General features: G+C 51.7%; 6 protein-coding genes across 6 annotated transcripts; 4 read left to right on the top strand and 2 right to left on the bottom strand.

Annotated features, from left to right (window-relative positions):
• Positions 1-1,792: 1,792 nt before the first annotated feature.
• On the bottom strand, positions 1,793-3,082 carry J4E82_000376 (uncharacterized protein; the record flags this gene model as incomplete). The annotated part of the gene is made up of 1 exon (XM_051726697.1): positions 1,793-3,082. One exon carries the CDS (start codon positions 3,080-3,082, stop codon positions 1,793-1,795), a length of 1,290 nt encoding a protein of 429 aa, XP_051593879.1.
• Positions 3,083-3,749: 667 nt separating this feature from the next.
• Positions 3,750-4,739, top strand: J4E82_000375 (uncharacterized protein; the record flags this gene model as incomplete). The annotated part of the gene is made up of 1 exon (XM_051726696.1): positions 3,750-4,739. The coding sequence occupies one exon, from the start codon at positions 3,750-3,752 to the stop codon at positions 4,737-4,739; it is 990 nt and encodes a 329-aa protein (XP_051593878.1).
• Positions 4,740-6,784: 2,045 nt separating this feature from the next.
• Positions 6,785-9,359, top strand: J4E82_000374 (uncharacterized protein; the record flags this gene model as incomplete). Its single annotated transcript, XM_051726695.1, has 3 exons — positions 6,785-6,834; positions 7,044-9,114; positions 9,171-9,359. 3 exons carry the CDS (start codon positions 6,785-6,787, stop codon positions 9,357-9,359), a joined length of 2,310 nt encoding a protein of 769 aa, XP_051593877.1.
• A 2,242-nt stretch (positions 9,360-11,601) lies between these two features.
• J4E82_000373 (uncharacterized protein) lies at positions 11,602-14,014 on the top strand (the record flags this gene model as incomplete). Its single annotated transcript, XM_051726694.1, has 3 exons — positions 11,602-11,659; positions 11,712-12,657; positions 12,715-14,014. 3 exons carry the CDS (start codon positions 11,602-11,604, stop codon positions 14,012-14,014), a joined length of 2,304 nt encoding a protein of 767 aa, XP_051593876.1.
• Positions 14,015-14,537: 523 nt separating this feature from the next.
• Positions 14,538-16,000, top strand: J4E82_000372 (uncharacterized protein; the record flags this gene model as incomplete). The annotated part of the gene is made up of 4 exons (XM_051726693.1): positions 14,538-14,586; positions 14,642-15,140; positions 15,194-15,753; positions 15,804-16,000. The coding sequence occupies 4 exons, from the start codon at positions 14,538-14,540 to the stop codon at positions 15,998-16,000; spliced, it is 1,305 nt and encodes a 434-aa protein (XP_051593875.1).
• A 166-nt stretch (positions 16,001-16,166) lies between these two features.
• J4E82_000371 (uncharacterized protein) lies at positions 16,167-17,010 on the bottom strand (the record flags this gene model as incomplete). Its single annotated transcript, XM_051726692.1, has 3 exons — positions 16,167-16,238; positions 16,291-16,607; positions 16,659-17,010. The coding sequence occupies 3 exons, from the start codon at positions 17,008-17,010 to the stop codon at positions 16,167-16,169; spliced, it is 741 nt and encodes a 246-aa protein (XP_051593874.1).
• Between the last annotated feature and the right edge of the window lie 2,933 nt (positions 17,011-19,943).

The raw sequence follows: 19,943 nt of genomic DNA, 5'->3' as shown, positions 1-19,943 counted from the left end.
TTCCCAATATAAAATACTCGGGTCCCCCACTTACACCAGAAACTGATAAAGAAAAACTTCAACCACCTTCACACTAAGCATCTATAGCTACCCCACCACTTCGACCAATATGCCCGGTCGCCTCCAAAACAAGATTGCCGTTATAACGGGTGCTTCATCCGGTATAGGCCGCGCAACAGCCCTAGCTTTCGCTTCAGAAGGCGCCTCACTAGTCTGCTCCGACCTCCACGAAACCGCCCGTCAAGAGTATGCTACAGACACTTCCCCTTTAACCACCATCCAAGCCGTTCAGAACCTTGGTGCCAAAGCCATCTTTGTCAAATGCAACACCACCTCCTCCACCGAAGTCGAAGCCCTGATCCAAGCTACAGTGAAAGAGTACGGTAGGATCGACATCATGGTAAACAATGCGGGTATTGCTATGGAAGCGGGTGAGCACGGGAGCAGACCCATTTGGGACTACGAGGGAAATGCTTTTGACAAGACGGTTGATGTGAATGTTAAAGGTGTCTTTTGGGGGACCAAGTATGCGAGCAAGCAGATGGTGGGGCAGGAACCAGGGGCTGGGGGTGATAGAGGGTGGATTATCAATCTGAGTAGTGTTTTTGGGATGAGGGGTTCAATAGGTATCTGTAAGTTGCGTTGTTTTTCTTCCCTTGCATGTTTGTTTTTAAGTTTTATGTGGTGGGGGAGTGGTGGGTCCTGGGATGAGGCGTTGCATCACCGACAAGAGAAGGAGGGTCACTAACGTTAATGGCAGCTGGTTACGTGACATCTAAACACGCTGTCCTCGGTCTGACAAAAGCCGCCGCACAAGACTGTGCGCCATACCGCGTCCATGTCAACGCTCTTTGCCCCGGGTTTACAGCTACAGCCTTCATCTCGGGGTTGCTCACGCCTGAAGCAGCAGAGCAGAAGAAGATTGTAGAACAACGACATCCGTTTGGAGGATTAGGCACGCCCCAAGATATTGCCAAAGCGGCGGTGTTTCTGGCTAGTGATGATGCCGCGTGGGTCACTGGTATAGGACTGCCGGTCGATGGTGGGTTTAGTTCTATGTGAGGGGCTTGGAACTGGGGAGCGTTCGGAGGACTGGCTGCTGGGATATGAGACGGGAATTCCAGTGCATTGTGTTCAGAATAATACTTAGCCAAAGCTGACAGTAAGGATATACAAAACATCTTACATTGAGAAGCTATGAAGAAACTCACAGTATATATCTCCGGAATACAATTTGATAGTAACGAGCTTCTTGGTGGTTAGGAGTGTTTGACCTGTTTCATTGTTTCAGGGGGTTTATACTAATCTCTCTCTGTACTATGCTATGTCTCTAGGCCGCCCAGTATCCCAAAAAAGCACCCTATATACACCTACTCAATCTGGCCAATGGAGAAACCTTAACGTAGGAGAGAAAATCGCCAATGCGGGAAATGCAGGACTAGGAAACCCAAACACCATAGCTATGCTAGCTTTCAAGAGTAAAAAGACCTAATAGAAGGAGTACGAGAACGGAGTCGACTAGGAAAACGGAGAGAGTGCGAACGTATAGGGTATCGCCGCCGGGGAGACAAGGCCGACATACGCAAGAGGTCGTCGTGCTCTTTGGTACTAAGGCAAATGCGGATCAGTCAAGCTGGATGGTTGGAATGTAGTGCGAGGATACGGATGGCATGATACAAGGGCCGAGGGAATGTAGGAGAATGTATGGAGGTGTGTGAGGTACTACCTCGCTACACGGTGTATCAACCTGTGGATGTCAGTGGGTAATGATGACATGGGAGGCTGTAGGAGCTCACCTCAGAGTACTGATAGCAAAAGTAGCAATCCAGGCAAGCAGGGCAATCAGCAGAGTCGCTGTCAAGCCCTTCTGTCTCTCACAAATGCTCTGTCTGTATGGACAGGCATTTGTCCTGTCTGATTCAACGCATGCCCACTTGTCGTCTGTCAGGGCCTGGAAAGCCAGACTAAGGTTGGCAGACTCGAAGACGATGAAGGCTAGGTCTAGGAAGATGAGTGACATTTTGGCGTTGTGCGACCGCAGACCGAGAGGCTTTGACGTGTATTCGTCATAAGTGATGTAGATGGTGTATAGGACGGCCACAATGTCAACGAGTATAGCCATCCAGGTCGACGAATTATTGTTGCAGCCGTTGTTATCGGAGTGGCGGTAGATGGAGCACGCGAGGGAGAGGGCAAGGATGGAGAAGACGAGGATCAAGCAGCGGGAGAGGGCGGGGACCATGGGGTGGTTCATGACGGTGTTGTGGAAGCGCATCAGGCGGCGCTTTCTCTTCTCCGAGGTGAAGAGCCAGAAGCCCTTGATGTGCTCGTCGCCATGGTCCTTGTCAATGGGCTCCCACTTCTGCTCGAGGTCGGGCATGTTCTCCTTGAGCCAGTCATCGTCTACAATCTGGCCGCGCGAGGATATGGGGCGGTCGAGGTTGGACGCCTGGGTGAATTGCTTCCACTTGGGGGCGCTGTCGCTGACGGGCGTCGACAGGGTCACGGGCGCACCCTCGCGAGCGTGGTCGAACTTGCGACCCGGGACACTAGACTTTGGGGTCGGGCAGAAGTTGTGGTTGGCATGGCGGACACTGGTGGGTGTTCGTGGTAGGAGGAAGCTGGTAGCATCGACATTGTCCTCTTCGTCGGCCGACTGGACCCAGGGCGGCAGTGAGCGGACGGCGCGCTGTCTCTCCCTGTTCTCCGCGCTCGCGGTTATGCTCCGGTTGGAGGACGCCAGCGTGCGAGGGGTGCTGGAGATGGACTGCGAGTGGCTCTTGCGGACGGGGACGCCGTCCTGACTGTCCTTGGAGTTGTCCGACACGGCACTGACTCGAGACTGGGGGCGGCGCTGCGAGTTGAAGGAGGAGGCGGTAGGCGGCGGAATGGGCGAGGGGAGCAAACGGTGTTGTTGAGTGGCGGTGGTGGACGAGTTCAGAGTCGAGGCCTGGGATGTCTGACTGCTGCGGTGGGCAGCCGCGTCTGGGCGGAGGTGGGTGCCAGCTGTCGTGCCAGCGGTGCCGGTGCCAATGCCATTGCTGCTACTGCCATTGGGGTCGACCATGGGCGTGCTGGTCATTCTTGTCGGGAGATGTGAGGGGCGTCCTCGTCGCACCAGCGGAGCCCTTTACCAAAACACCAAGCACCGGCGGGTCCCTTCACCTAAACACCAAGCACCAGCCTGGGTGTCGCGCCCTAGGAGCAAGCTTCGTGGGCTTGGCAGTGAATCAGCACCGGGGGAGATTACGTGGGAGCAAAGTAGACGACGCGCGACGACACCATGTCGGGGCTAGGGTGTGTATGGGAGGGCAACAGTGCGGGATAAACAAGACAAAGCGAGCGAGCGACTGTAATCAGCAATAGTAGATGTTAGAGTTTGGTGGTACGCCTGGGGGTGGTGGAGCGCTGAGGCCCGTGGGCAGGCCATGGGAGATTGCGAACAAGCTTGTTCGTCGATCAGGGAAACAGGGATTGCGCGCTGGCAGGCATCTTTTTAGTCCGCCGCCGTGAGGTCATGGGTCCGCCCTCGGTAGCTTGCTTGTTCGTCAATTCTCGACCACACAGCCACTGCTAGACATCTCAGCACCGCCTGCCACCTCACCTGCACTGCCTTGGTACGCCACAGTCTCGCCCGCGTCATGTTCTACACACTCGCCGTCCGACTCTGTTAAATACCTGCGCCATTGCGCGCGCTTACCTAACCACCGACAAGACAATTCTGCCAACCCTCCCCCGCCAACCCCACGATGCGTCTTTTCCTCCTGCCCATATCCACCCGTCGCTCCCTCATCTACTGCGAGAAGCTGCACGAAAAGGCCCCCAAAGACCGCTCCTACTATGACAAGCTCACTATCAAGGCCAATGAGACATGGGTCGCATGGGAGAAAGACGAAAAGGCCATCTGGGACTGGAAGAAGAAGGTGACCTTTTACGGCAACGAGGCCCTGAAGCGCATTCCCTACGAAGAATGGGGACTCAAGACCATACCCGCCCTCTCGGCCAAGCGAAGACAAGACATATTGGACGGAAAGACAAAATATGAGGTCCTGTTCCCGGGCAAGTACCTGCCGCAGGAGAGGGTATCTGGGCTGCTGGAAAAATTGGCCAAAGAAAGGCAGAACATGCACCGGAGCAAGCTGATTTGGAGCGTCATCATCATGCCCTTCACCGCGCCCTTCATGCTCGTACCCGTCATTCCCAACCTGCCCTTCTTCTACGTCCTCTACCGAGCATGGAGTCACTGGAAAGCGCTCGGCGGCTCCAAGCACCTCGAGTTCCTCCTCAAGCACAACCTCCCTAAGCCCGCTCCGTCGCCCATACTCGACCAACTCTATACCGCCGGACTCATGTACCCTACCCGCGCACTCTCTCGCGCCGCTCCTAACCCCACCGAACAACAAGCGCAGCAGGTCGCAGACGTGGTGCACCAGCAGACCAACAACGAGACCAAGGACGTCATGGTTCTCCAAAGGTGGAACGGAAAACTCCTTGCTGAGCAATTCGACCTGCCTGACATGGAGGTCGAGATCGAGCGCGCCGTTTGGCAGGTCGAACAGGCAATCAAATCAAAAGAAGAGTTGGAATCGGAAAAGCTGGAGCAGGAGAAGGCGGCCGGAGGCAATGGCATGAGGGCGAAAGACGCACTGCCCGAGCATATCCTAGAGAAGATACACGAAAAGGCCGAAGATGTCGCTGAGGAGGCCAAGGAGAAGGCCAACCAAGCGAACAAGTCATGATTCCCTTTATGTGCTGATGATGTACGATATCATGGTTGATTCAAAATCTGTAAACATAGCATGGGCGTTGGGAGACTATGTTTGTACTATACCACTAGAAGAGTTTGCATCTGTATGATTGGATGCATTATGAAACAAGTTCGAGATATGATAAACAATCTTGTGTAATCTTTGGTAGTGTGGCAGCTAAGGTACCTTCAGTAAATCGACCCCTAGAAGAGACTGTGTCAGCAGATCGTACAAGGCCCCAGGCTAGGAGCTCTCGTTCATGGAATCAGTATACTGCTAGGGGACCTTACTGTTGAAGTCACCTGTCCGCCATAGTGAGATGTAGCATTGCGATACTGGTAAGAGCGTTTCAGAACACCTCTAACACAATCATAATTCACTCTTGTTCCCCCGACAGAACTTCTCAAGCTTCTCCTTTGTCCAAGTCACTGGGCCATCACTCCCATACAAGGGATCTTTTTCCAACCACTCCACGTTTCCCACCGCCTCCGCCTTCCTCTCTTCTCCCTGCTTCCCATAACACATATCCCAACTACATCCCTTCGGATAACTGCCAACCATCTGGAAACCACCCTCAGCATCTTCAATCAATCTGTGTCCGACACCCGCAGGCACAACAATAGCGTCTCCGGCTTTGACCTCCGTCTCGACTTTCCCAGGGTTGGATTCCCCGCCGAACAATAATTTTGCACGGCCGTTGAATACACAGAGGACTTCATGTGTGGTGCTATGGTAGTGCGTCGTGGTGTACATTGTGTAACGCCATTGTGGAGAAAGATTGTTGGTGGGGAGGTGCGACTCTAATGTGGAGGCTGAAGTTGAGGGAGGAAAAGCAGAGTGGTAGATGAAGAGGGGATGGTTATGTGGCGTTGTATTGGGGATGTGAGCGTGTGTGGGGATGTAGTGGGTGCTTAGGCGGAGGGAGGAGAGGGGAGTCAGGTTCAAAGACGGCATTTTGAAAGATGTATGAGTGGTGGGATTGGTGCTTGAAATTAGGGTTTGATATGGAACGGAGCGTGTTGGTAGGAAAGCAAATCGCAGGGCCAATTATTGATATGACATAGTAGATGATGATCCTACAAAGACGTCATCGGTCTGGAAGCCTAGATAAAGGTATAAGAAACCCATTGAAAGCTGCCGTGGATGAAATGGTTTCCATGCCAAGAGCATGCGTATAACTGTATCGTTGGAGCCCGAACTCTGTCGCATTGAGCATGTATACCGACTGACTAGATTTTATCAGCATTCGCCACCCGCGATGAGAAGTCCCATCAGACCGAACGACCAGGTGCGAAGAAGACTGACCAGAAGATCTAATCGCTGGTCACTCAATATCCTCTAGTATGTTCAAAGGTGATGAGGTTAGGCTTCCAAGGTGCTATTGGGTCGCAACCGTGATAGAATGGTAATGAGCTGTACTGCAGTAGTGCAACATGCACTGGACACGTAGGTATGAGTTTGTCTTTGAGCCACCATCAGCAACATCCTGTCCATGCGCGGACAAGGGAGAATTCGGCGAGCAAATACAAAAAACTCGTCTCCAGCTGACAAAGATTCCGGTGACTTCGCGATGTACAGCGGCTAGTGCAAGGCAGCGTGAACCACACCCTTGCAAATGCCAAGACCTAAGCTCGGTGCTGCCTGAACAGTATGAACCAACATCGACGTGAATCCATATCAATACGCCGCCGCCTCTTTGTCCAGGCACCTTTACTTTACTCCTCTCCCTCCGCATTGTGCTTCGCGTAATTTCGAGGCGCTTATACCAAATTCCGCGGGAATCTACCGCTTGGTACCTCATAAGCCTCCCCGCCCGCTCCATAGTCAACTCCCCTCCACTTCACCGCGCCATTCACCACAACTACCTTCTGCACCCGTAGAAGTCCCTCCGCCCAAGACATCAACTGCAGTAACGCCCAAAGCAGTTGATAAATAATCCGTCTGTCTGCGACACAGCGGTTCCGACAATAAAGTTCCTCACGCGCAAGAAGTCGCCTCCGAAAAGTGCCCCAGAGCACGCGACGACACAACACACGATGGCTTCTGGTATGCCACCCGTCCCGGCTAAGGACGATGTAAACGCAACGTAAGTTCTTTTCCTTCCTCCAGCGTGTTGTTCTACCCAGCGCTGCGAGTTGCGGGGACCTTGGTAAGCTCCGGTGACGTCGCCAAAGACTGGTATGTAGTCCGCTGCGGTGAGCGCAGGCGAGGGCTGTCATCATAGGACGGGCCACAACAGAGCGACCCCACTCCATACGTCGTCGTAGAGCTCGACCAAAAGCTAACAGCTCACAGATGGAAGTACCTCGAAGCCGGTGTCGACAAGATTATGACCAACCTGCGCGAAGGTGTTGACATGAAGACGTACATGGGCCTCTACACCGCCATCCACAACTTCTGTACCGCCCAAAAGGCCGTGGCCGGCTCGTCGTTCCACGCCGCCAATAACCGTGGAGGTGCCCATCTTCTCGGAGAAGACCTCTACCAGCACTTGATCGAATACCTGAAGGCGCATCTCGCTGAGGTGCAGGCAGCTTCACGGCAACATGTTGACGAAGCGCTTCTCCACTTCTACATCAAGGAGTGGAACCGCTACACAACAGCTGGCCAGTACAACAACCATCTGTTCCGGTACTTGAACCGCCATTGGGTCAAGCGCGAGATGGATGAGGGCAAGAAACACATCTACGACATCTATACACTTCACTTGGTGCGATGGAAAGAGGACATGTTCACAGGCAGCCAGGAGAGCGTCATGCGCTCAGTACTCAAGTTGGTCGAGAAGCAGCGAAACGGCGAGACTATAGAACAGTCCCAGATTAAGTCGGTCGTTGACTCCTTCGTATCGCTGGGTCTGGATGAGGCCGACAGCTCCAAGTCGACACTGGATGTTTACAAGGAATACTTCGAGAAGCCCTTCTTGGAGGCCACCGCGCAGTACTACGACAACGAGTCTAAGCAATTTTTGGCGGAGAACAGTGTGGTCGAATACATGAAGAAGGCAGAAATCCGCCTGGAAGAGGAGAAGGAGCGTGTACCGCTGTACTTGCTCAACGAGATTATGTCACCTCTGATGCGGACGTGCGAGCAGTCGCTTATCACCAGCCATTCGCAAGCTCTCCGTGAGGAGTTCCAGATCCTTCTTGATCACGACAAGGAGGAGGACTTGGGCCGCATGTACAAGCTCCTCGCTCGTATTCCCGAGGGTCTTGATCCTCTGCGCCTGCGTTTCGAGAACCACGTCCGTAAGGCGGGTCTAGCTGCAGTTGACAAGATTGCGCAAGATGGAGATAATTTGGAGCCGAAGGTATACGTCGAAGCCCTCCTTGAGGTCCACACGCAGTACCAAGCACTCGTCAACAAGGCTTTTAACGGAGAGTCGGAGTTCGTTCGCTCGTTGGATAACGCCTGCCGAGAGTTCGTCAACAGGAACAAGATCTGCAAGTCGGGCTCCAACAAGTCGCCTGAGCTTCTTGCAAAGTACACCGATACTCTGCTGAAGCGCTCCAACGCTAAGATGAGTGAAGAGGACGACATGGAGAAGCTCCTGACACAAATCATGACTGTCTTCAAATACATCGAAGACAAGGACGTATTCCAGAAGTTCTACTCACGTATGTTGGCCAAGCGTCTAGTCCAGACCACTTCCGCATCCGATGACGCCGAGACGAGCATGATTTCAAAGCTGAAGGAGGCTTGTGGTTTTGAATACACCAACAAGCTCCAGCGCATGTTCCAAGATATGCAGATCTCCAAGGACTTGAATACTGCCTTTAAGGAATGGCAGTCAAACAACTTGGACGATTCAGACCTCAAGACTAGCGTCGACGCCTCGTACCACATCCTCGGTACTGGTTTCTGGCCTTTGAACCCACCCACCACACCGTTCACCCCGCCGCAACTCATCGTCCAGACCTACGACCGCTTCGCCCGCTTTTACAACCACAAGCACCAAGGTCGCAAGCTTACCTGGTTATGGCAGTTGTGCAAGGGTGAGGTCAAGGCCAACTACTGCAAGGTTGCGAACCTGAAGACATCTCCAACCTTCCAGGTCTCGACCTACCAGATGGCCATCATGTTGCTGTTTAACGATAGCGACACTGTCTCTTACGATGATATTGCTGAGTCCACCAAGTTGAACAAGGAGACTCTTGACCCTAGCTTGGGTGTCTTCATCAAGGCCAAGGTTCTCCTCGCTCAGCCTGAGGGCGCGAAGCCGGAGTCTGGTACTTCCTACAAGCTCAACACCGGCTTTAAGACCAAAAAGGTGAAGATGAATCTGAACATTGGTATCAAGTCTGAGCAGAAGGCCGAGGCCGAGGATACGCATAAGACGATTGAAGAGGACCGCAAGTTACTCATTCAGGTATGTACCCATCGCTTCCATTTTTCATTGTTAACGTCATGCTAACATCTCTGCAGTCGGCTATTGTGCGTATCATGAAGTCCCGCAAGAAGATGAAGCACCAGCAGCTGGTCTCTGAGACCATCCAGCAAATCAAGAATCGGTTTATGCCCCGTGTTCCTGATATCAAGAAGTGCATAGACATCCTGCTCGAGAAGGAGTACTTGGAGCGTCTAGAGGCAGATGAGCTCGGTTATCTAGCATAAGTGGTCGGTACGTAGCTTGCGATCCAAAGGTTAGCACGTAAGGAAGGCATCTTGAGTGACGAGTAACGGGTTCTATTTCACGGGTTAGACTTTCGTCATCATCATCACCATCATCGTCTTTTTCGATGTATCATTCGGGCGTTTCATTCATGGCAGCGGAGTTAGGTACCGCGTGGGAAAGGCGTGTGGGATGGGGTTTTCATGAGGTATTTGTTAAACGCCCAACAGACAGTGCGTTTGGTATCCCTTTCTTGAATGATAGATGGATGTAGGGTCCGGAGACAGTTCACAAAAGAAGACATGGTTTTCTTACATCGTGTCGTCTGTACTTGCTTGGTGATGTATTTGATACGCTAACGCACTATCTGGAACTTTGTTTGGAGGTGATAAAGTGGGCCGATTCAGGGCCCGTCTAGCGCGATCACCAAAACCCAGCTTCCTACCTTGTCCTCGCAGTCCCCAGCTCAGTTAACCAGAACACGCCATCAACTCCTGAGAATGCTGCCCGCTTTACGAAACCTAGCTCCTCAAACGCTAAATCGCAAACAAATTGCAACATCGTCAGAAATCCTAGAAGTCCTACAGTATGAACAGCACGGTTATGCAAGCGGTCATCGCCAGCGACGATGCGGGTAGGGAAGATATGGAATGCGCGTCGAAATCGTTACAAAGAAAGAGAAAGGAATTTAACCAGAACGTCATTCACAGTGCTACTCAGCCGCCGTCCGGGGGGAAATAATACCTCGGCAGTGCTTGAGTTTCGTCGCCGTCGTCTATGCGGTCGTGACCGTTTGGCTGACCCCCGCCTGCTGGGGGATTGTTGTCCTGGAAATGGTTTCTACCGTGCCGGTTTCTATCGTTTTGGTCATCACCTAATCCACCATTGCTATACGCCCCTGTTGCGATGCTGGTAATTAATCAGACACTATCAGAGTTTCGCAGTACGAAAGGTAAGGTCTTACTAGGGGGAAGGGGGCGCCAAGTGGGATTGATGTGCAAGTTGACCATATTGCAAGCTGGGTAATGCCTGCACATAGCGAGGATCTCTTGGCGGATACCCTGACTCAAGCGAACGCGAAGGCATGGGTACATAACTTGACCCACTTGAGTGGTACTGCGGAGAAGTAGTGGATAGATTGACATCCCTTGGTGGAAGTGGAGGTGGAGGTGGAGGTGGAGGAGATGGTGATGGAGGAGCGGTATTCACGTAAGTCTGCCTATCTGAATAGTAGGTTGGGAGAGGAGGTGGAGGTGGTGGTGGTGGTGCATAGTTTGTATGCATTGGTTGATCGTATCCTCGATGTGCGGGTGCGACAATATGCGGTTTCGAGTAACTACGATCACATCAGCGTTGTGTTGGAGCACACAGCAAGGCGACGAGCCTAGTCTGCGGTACGATTAGGCTATCAGCGTACACGTACTGGCGCTTCTGCGCGTCATACTGGTAGTAAGTTCCTCGCTGCGCGTCGAACGACCACCCCCCGGGAGTTGGTCCGTGAGGGCTTGCCATTACCGACGACAGCTTTCGAATTGATGCAAAACATAGGCGGGGCGCGCCCTGCCTAAACTACCCGTTGCGAATGAGGCTCACCTGCCGCCGACAGGTCCTTCGGTGCGGAGGCTTTCTTCGCTAATTGGTTAGCCAATATCAGCCACTCATCCTGGCCACGTCACAATCTGCCGAGACGAGAACATCGAGGATCGATATCCAGTCGTAAATCGAAGAAGTAAATATGATCCGTGTTGTTGGCTGACACAATGCCACGAGTTCTGAGGACTAGTATTTTCGAGAGGCTAATGCGACTTAGCGGCGCGATAGTCTTTGAAATATCAGACGTATTATATCAGTCGACCCCAGAGTTGTAGTCGCCCTTAGCATCACGTGGAGGCGCATCTGAATGGGAGCCTAGCTCTTAGGCCAATCCGGGCAAGACTCGTGGCACCTGACGTCTCACAAGCAAGCAACACCAGCCTGATTCTTTAGAACCCTAGGAGGTCCCTATCTCAGATCTAGGGACTACAGACGATCGTTGGACGAAGAGTCTAGGCGATGCGATTACTCGTCGCCACGTCCCCTATTTCACATTCGAGCGAGAACATGAACCTCCAGAAGTCGCCAGTGGTTTCCGAATGGTGAACTACTTGCATCGTACAAGACTGTCTCCAGCCACTCTACGACCGAGCTTGCGTATCCTCATATACATTAATCGTATTCGCACGTTGTGTAGTATAAGCTGAACCAATGTCGCTTCTCACTGGGCCACGAACCGGTCGTTGGACAGATGAGAGCAACCATCATCGTACGTTGTAACCGAAGCCTTACGTACAAAACTACCCTGAGGCGTTTTATAGATATTCAGTGGTTACAAAGCGACAACCAAGCCCAATGGCTCAAAGTCGCTGTGGCCATCTGCCTTACGCTTAGCACACCTTACATATTTCGAATATTCGTTAGCAGTTTCCTGGGCTTTGCAAGATGGATCTCTTCCGGAAGGGAAACGTCAAATCCGCCTCGAGACGAAGAGGTACAGCCTTTGACACCTACAAGGCTCATGAACGACGCGAAAACCGGACGGCAGATGCTACGACGCTTCTATGACGCCTTCCGCCAGAAAGAATCAAAACTCGAGATTCGACACCAGTTCTTCTATTTCTTCGTCCTCAGCACTTTGTGTTTTGCTTTCTTCTCCCAGATTATCGCAAGCTCCATCCTCACGGACAAGATGACGACAAATCGCATGGGCCTACTAGCATCAGAGACTTGTGGTCTCTACGAGTATGACAATGAAAGATGGGGCGAGGAGCAGGCCTCTCGTGTTGATAGCCTGATGGTAAAGAGAGAAAATCGAGCAGCGATCTATGCTCAAGAATGCTATGATTGGGGCAATGATAAAAAGGGCAAGGCTATGACGTGCGACTTCTTCTACAACTCGACCCTGCGGTACAATGTCAGTCCGTCATCTTGTCCGTTTGATGACAACGAAATATGTCGCTTCGGCGCATTACCTGGCAAAGCAGTCACGTTCGATACGGGCTACTTAGACTCCAGTCTCTTAGGTATCAACGCCAACCCCACTTACACTTTTCGGCGCACAACGACATGCGCTCCATTAAGTGACCAACCGCCTTACGTGCAGCATTTCTACAATAGTCCGGTCGATCGTGGATATCTATACCAATATGGTAAACTCTACAATGTTGATGACAAGTGTGAGGGAACGCCGGAGTTGTTGACGGACTATACTATGCGAATTGTGGGCCACCCTTTCGAATGGCTGGCGCCAGTTTATCGCTTGAAGTAAGTTTCCAAAGGTCCCAATGATACGGCTTTCTACTAACTTTCATGAACTTACAGTACATTCGCTACATCTCTGGGTATACCTAGCTGCGACTTTTATCAGCCTCATAGGAGTCTCATAGCACCCGGACTTGATACTCAATCAAGGACCAAGACACTCACGATCGTCTTCATCACAGCTCTGCACATTGTTTATACCCAAAAGAGCATCGACCCTATCTTTCCAGCCGACGACCCATACAAGTTCCAAGATGGCACCGTCGAGTACTACAAGAACTCAAGCCCGAAATCACGGGCATTTGCATGCATAGACGAAACCCAATTCTGCGACCCAACAAACACATACTGCTGGCATGAATATGAAAAGATACCAGACCAAGTATCACACATTGCCGAAGATCCAGCGTATTGGTTCATGGTAAATGCACTTAAGAAGTCCAACACTTACGATTCCATCAAACTACGACTCGGGAGCAGTCTCCTGGCGCAGCAGCGCGTTGGTGAAGCCAGGTCACAGGCGTTAGCCAATAACCACTGGGAGCTCGAAGCGGAACATATGTTCAAGACATCTTTGGCGAGAGCTCAGTTCGACGCATGGAGTCTAGCGAGTGGAGAAGATCATGATCAAGACACTTACAAGAACACTGTCGATGAATTCGCGGAGGGTATGTGCGGTCTCTTCAAATTTCGTGCCGCTGGACACGTAAACATACGCTTGTGGCCATTTTGGTTATTGTGCTCTGTATTGCCGATCACTTTCCTCTTGAGTGTAGAGCTCAAGACTTACGGGCAGATATGGCACAGCGCTATCAGTTCAGCGAGAGAGATACTCCCAAAGAGGAGCAATGGCTCAACAAGTGGTTCTGCGACAGGTGCTCTTGTTGCAAGCGACGACATCAATGAAGATGCATTCGTGGTGGGATCGGCGACATCTACTCGTCGCAGCTCAGATACACCAGCAGCTTCTGCCGTCACACCCACGGGGCAAAATGATCTAACAGACGCAAGCGCATCTGCTGATGGTTTGGAGATATCCTCGGAAGCCGCAAACAACCATCCAACACAAGAGTCGATGCCACCTGCCAGCACGACAACACCACTTGTTGCTCCAACGCACAAGTCGCGCGATTATGGGACATCCAGCGCCGCCCATAGTATGCACGGTAGTCGGAGCTCTGTACATACCCATCGCTCTGGCTCCGTGTTGAATAGGGAGGTTCAGTCTCTTGCGAGCGGTGAAGAAGGTAGTCGATCAAGCGAGCGGAACGATCAGGAATGGTCACCATTGCTCATACATGGTCCCGTTCTCATGGTAGCACATGTAACGCAAGCTGTTGGGAAGAAGAGGACGGAGTAGGTGTCTCATTAACTATGTATCTTATCGTTTCATCATTCATCATGACATGTGTGGAGTTTTCTTGTCGGCTCTTTTTCTGTAGTCCAGTTCATCGCTGGATTTCTGGAGTAGCTTAGCATTGCGCAAAATAGTTTGTGCTTATGTGTATACATGCGAGACTACGCAACTTCTTTTGATTGCCTAATTTAGTAGAGCTTGCGAACCCCGCGTTAGTCGCGCGACAATGACGAGGAATAAACACATGAACTCAGCCTTGCGAGCACATTCGCGTCCTCGTTAGTAGGGCCGCCCAGGCGAATTTGGTCGCATATCAGGCCACCTGCTGCGCCATTCTCAAGGTCTACCACATTTGGCTTAGCGTCTAGGATTTCGGAAACACAACATTACCGAATGCGTGGCCATGAAGTGCGGTCTTATAGAAGCACATCTCTAAGATTCCTTAGATTTGATGGAATCGAACAGTTTGTCTCAATTGACATTGTCCGTTTCGTGATCTGGCCCTTTGCGACAAGAGTTGTACAATATGACTGCAGTGAACACAATTGTAGCAGATAAGGATAGAAGTGTTGCTAGTAAGTCATATGCAGCCTGAATACCCGAACCAAGATGCTAAAATTTGCAACCTAGGCGGCGATGCTTCGTCTTTAGTGCACGTTAGTCCAACTGCGGAGAATGCCGACCTGTACACGATGGATCTTCCAGAGTACACCCACCTAGCAACGAGTGGAGAGATATCAGTAGACGCAGAAGCGACACGGAACGAGAAGACACAAATCTCAGATCAGTCACCGGCATACGATGCGGGCCCAGACCAACCTTTACAGCTACAGGTCTCGGATCGTCAGAGTGAAGAACAGAGTCTCCATGGAGAATACGAACACTATATACAACAAGATGTCGGAGGCCAAGGAAACCCATCGGAAATACGAACAACAGCCGCCCCAGTTCTGACACATTATCTTACAGAACCTGTCGCAACTGCCAGCCTCGCTAGCGTACGAGCGTGCAGTATCCTCAATGACAGACCCGCAGTATGGCTCGTGAAGAGGAAAAGCATGGCTTTATCACCACTCGCCGCAGCAGTGCTTACTAAAGAAGGACTCGTCCAAGCAAAAGACTTGCAGCTGTAATCAACCCTTCTACACACTAGAGGCTCACGGGAGCTGACATCCCCTGCAGGATCTCTCAATACGCCGACATGAAGCGCGATCCCACCGACCCCGTGTCCGCCATGTTCTTGACTACCTACGATGTCGTAAGCGGTATGATGCTCGGTCTTGTAGCAGGCCCTATCGAATTGGGTAAGCAAACCACACCAATGTTAATGCAACACGAAGCAAAACGGAAAGAGAAGCGAGGCGGTAATATAGAGTCATCGGGCTCTGAAATTACGAAAGACCCAGGCCACGTGGCACGCCAAGTAGCTCTCGGTACCGCAAAAGGCTTTGGGCGCATCGTCACGACGAGTCTCAAGAGCCCTGCAGTGATTATGCATGGTATTACACGAGGCTTCCATAATCTTCCCAAGGCATATGGCGAAGAGGTACGGCAGTATGAGAACGTGACTGGATTAAGAAGCGGGTTGGTGGTCAGCATGAAGAGCTTTGGTTACGGTCTTGGTGATGGGATAAGAGACCTCATGGTAAAGCCTATCGACGGCGCCGAGAAGAACGGTGTATTAGGTTTCGCCGCTGGATGTGCAACAGGCATTGCGAATGCGGCCTTCAAACCCGCTGCCGGTCAGTAATCTTGGGATACATATGAAAACGGCCAAGCTGACTGAATATAGGCGCATGTGGACTTGTCGGGTATTCATCGGTTGGCGTATATAAATCAATCCGCAACATTGGTTCAGTGAAAAAAGACGACCCAGCAGAACTGGTACGGAGCATAGGCAAGGCTGAGTATCAACAAGCGAGTGACGCAGACAAACTGTATATCGTGCGTCTGTGGTGTCAGACGCAGATGCGAGTGCGTATAGGTTAGCTTCTTCGACTCTGTTGCCTGAACACGATGATGCTGGTGATCGACGTTTTTGAATGTTGTATTGCGTTAAGACAAGGGTTCGCTCGGCATGAAGCTGCTAGAACTTCCCAAGGAAGCCAACTGGGTATACGCATGTAGCATGTCGAATAAGTAACGCCACCAGCTTCTAAGTCGAGGAAGAGGCTTTCTTTTCCACCCCGTAGACTCTCTTCGTCAGGTAATGAGCAAGCTGCCATTTCTGTCTCTTTGTTAGCCACTTCCAACTTTACGAGTGCTGATAGTTGACATACCACAACTTGTTGCCCCTCAAAGTAATTCTTCCACCTGTCGTCTTCGGCAAGGTCGACGACCACATCCCATGGCCACTGCTCGGACTCTAACTCGACAAGAGTGAAGTAACTGTGTAGCTCGTCCTTTGATTTGTTCTCGAACTTTGCACCTTGCATGGTTGTCGCATTGTCGATCTTGAAGAGGCGAAACCGCAGTACGTCTGGTGAACTAGATATTGTGGGACCGACGACATCTTTGTAGTACTTCAAGACCTCCTCTTCTTTGTCTGCAGCCACGTTCCATTCCATTGCCGCTACGCTTGCGACGTATTCGATGTCTATCGACATTAGTCCGTCATCGCCGGCTTGATCCTGTCCCGTGATCTTACCACCACCGTCACCTGACCAATCGTCTTGTTTCCAAGCCTTGATCTCTCGATATGATCGGATATCGAATCGCAGATCCTTGAGTGAGCTTTGCAACTCGCTGCTGGGTGGGTGGTATGATAAATCATACATGTCCTTGTTGGACTGGTCGACAGACTTCACCTCCCAAACGGTCATATAGGGCCACGGCGAATCTAACTTGCCCACTGGCTCGTCCTCCATACCGCTCGCCGTTACCTCGCAATGTATGCCATGGATGGCATTTGGCGAGTCGATTGATGGTAGATATTCGTTCTCGTACCATTCCTCACGTCCTTCTGGGAAGGTTGCCCAGAGACAGCATAGGCCTGACATGCTGTTTCGATTTTGCGGCGAGTTTGTCGCGACTTTGAATGGCTAAGAATCCGTGGTGTCCAGGGTGTGAGATGTATAGTAATCCAGGCGGTTGTGCCGAGCTGTCAGTCAATGTTGGCAGCGGGGAAGGACAGATGAACGACTCGTCTGCAACATGACGCGGCTGCCACCAAAGTTATGGCCGGACCCTGAAGCATAGCTGCTGTATGATAGCCCTCACGAGACGGTCCGACCGCATTTTGCTACCACCCTGTCTCGGAGGACGATAAAGCGGTATGTTCACCGGCAGCTGGCCAATGGAACAACGTGCGACCTAACATGATTGGCCGTTGATACCTGAGACGCAAAGCAAGAAATTCCTTCAGGGCGTGGGCTAACGTGCATATGTCGTAGACGATCGACCGTTCCCCACATCTTGCCACGAATGCCTCAAGTCGGAGAATTCGAGGCGCGGGTAGCGCCCGCATGCAGTATGATGTGTGCACATCAGCTGCTCGATTGATGCCGATACCGCCGCTGTTGTACTTGATGATGGATATATCTCCAAGTCTACGCTCGTGAAAGTCGTGGAAGCGCATCGCGTAAGGGAGTGACGCTAGGTAAGGGGTTCCAAGGTTGGTGTTGGGCCTCCTTGCGGCGCGCTTACCCTAGTGCCGGAAGACAGACGGCGTTACCCCAGCTTAGTGGCTTCAACGCCGCTTCTTGGAAGACACTGACCTGTCAACACCTAGCAAGTAATCTTGAGGCAGGTCACGATGTCTCTTTGGTCTCTCTGACCTTCAGAATTTTTGTGGTCGCATTGCGGATCGGACCCAGACATACGCTCCGTCCCGCTGTCACGCATTCGAGATAATCCCTGCCTAAAGTGCAACGCCGTGCATGTGGGTTCGCTTAGAGGGCGCATGACAGTATTCAGAGCTTGCCGTAACCGTGGAAAGAGGCCGGCAGTCGGGACTTGCCAGAACAGATCGGAAGGAATGCCAAGCGATCGATCATAGGCAGGGTGACGCACCTGAGTATCTCACCGTCTTATGGCCGCGTCCTGAAGAGTCTCTCATCTCATGGCGCAGTTCATTTGAGTTTTGAACCAGAGTGAATTCCGTCCTGGCGAGTTCCTGGAATGTGTGCGTCGTATTCGTGTACTTTCGCAGCACTATAAGCCCATATCTCTCAGCGTCGCAACGCCATAAACGTCTGAACGAGGCAATGTCCGCGAGGCCAGCTTCTGCGGTTGAAGAACTAGATGATCTCAACAAGTCGCTCGTTGCTCAATCTGGTACAATCCTCAAAACCAAAAGTAGAAGTGTCTTAATTAAGATCGAAGTGGAATTTTGGCTCGTGGCTTACCGGCTCTATGGGTATCGGATGAAGAGCTGCTATCTATGGAAGATAGCCCGCAAAGTTACGGTCCAGAAACGAGTGCAATCAAACATTGTCCACACAAATCGGGGCAGTGTTATCGCCAGCGACATCGCCATGCCTCAGAGAGAACAGGCTGGGCGAGTGCAGGTACTCTTCCAACATCATCAAGATATGTAGCCATATGTTTTGTTGAGCCATGAGTTCAGCTGCGACGAATAGCAGTGTAATAACAGCGCTTTCGACAGGTAGCACAAGAAACATGGCCGGTAGATGAAAACCAACATGCTTCCCGTGTGCGCAATCAACTACCTGGCCATATCATAGATCTGATAAGTTTCCTGCAAGATCGTGCAGATATCGGAGGCCGACGTGTGGTAGGTGCCGTACCAGATGGAACTGAGAAGCACTCCAGATGATAGCCATTAGCAGCTGAATACGTATATAAGCTTCGTACTTCAGTTATCATCAGCTTGCCTTCATAGCTACGCCTTCAGCTTCTCCTTGTGTGACATCTTATGACAAGTTCCACGATGCAAATCTTTACTCTTGTTGTCTCTATCCTCAACTTTCTTGGGATTGTTCAAGGCGCTGGAAGTGCGATCAAAGGCACGGGTTCAACTACTCGTCAGTGGTCTTGCTGCAAGAACTCTTGCTCTTGGCCGGGAAAAGCTCTTGTTGACAAGCCCGTATTGACGTGCGACGCAAGCGACAATCTTCTCGACAACTACAATAGGCGTGATGGCTGTGAGAGTGGTGGTGGTTCATATGCTTGCTCGGACCTCAGCCCTTTCGCTGTGAGTAACGACCTGGCGTATGGCTTCGCCGCAGTGAACCTTGCGGCTTCGAATGAGTCTGCCTGGTGTTGCTCTTGCTACTTGTAAGTTCCTTGGTTCGATGCTCGAACAGCAACTGACAACTTGCAGCCTGACATTTACCTCCGGTCCGGTCAACGGGAAGAAGATGGTGGTTCAAGTTACCAATACTGGATCCGACCTTGGGGAAGACCAGTTCAACATTGCTATCCCCGGTGGCGGCGAAGGTGCTATCCGGGGATGCACAAAGCAGTATGGTGGGCAAGACGTCTGGGGCGAAGACTTTGGTGGCGTAGCGCACAGAGACGATTGCGAAGCTCTTCCCACTGCTCTGCAGGCCGGCTGTTATTGGCGCTTCGACTGGTTTCGAGCAGCCGATAATCCAACCATCAACTGGGAGAAGGTGACTTGTCCTGAGGCTCTGTCGTCAACTTCTGGCTGCAGACGTAATGACGACCCAATTCCGGGGCAGAACACTCAGTCACCAACACCTACGACATCTGCCCCGATATCTTCTGGTACTGTACAGCCTGGGGGCCAGTGTGGTGGAAGAACTTACAAAGGCCCTACCCGATGCGTAGGAGGTACGGTCTGTACCTACGTCGATGAGAACTCATACTACTGCCTTGCAGATCCAGCCAGTACACGGACGACACCGACAACGACAACATCGGCTAGTGCCATGCCGACGATTGGTCTACCATATGACCGTTGCGGAGGAAACGGATGGACCGGCCCTACGACGTGCAAAGATTCTGT

The sequence above is a fragment of the Alternaria postmessia genome (genome assembly GCF_024291825.1).
Source record: "Alternaria postmessia strain BMP 2775 chromosome Unknown scaffold_1, whole genome shotgun sequence".
Taxonomy (NCBI): domain Eukaryota; kingdom Fungi; phylum Ascomycota; class Dothideomycetes; order Pleosporales; family Pleosporaceae; genus Alternaria; species Alternaria postmessia.
This window is presented reverse-complemented; position numbering and strand designations above follow the sequence as displayed.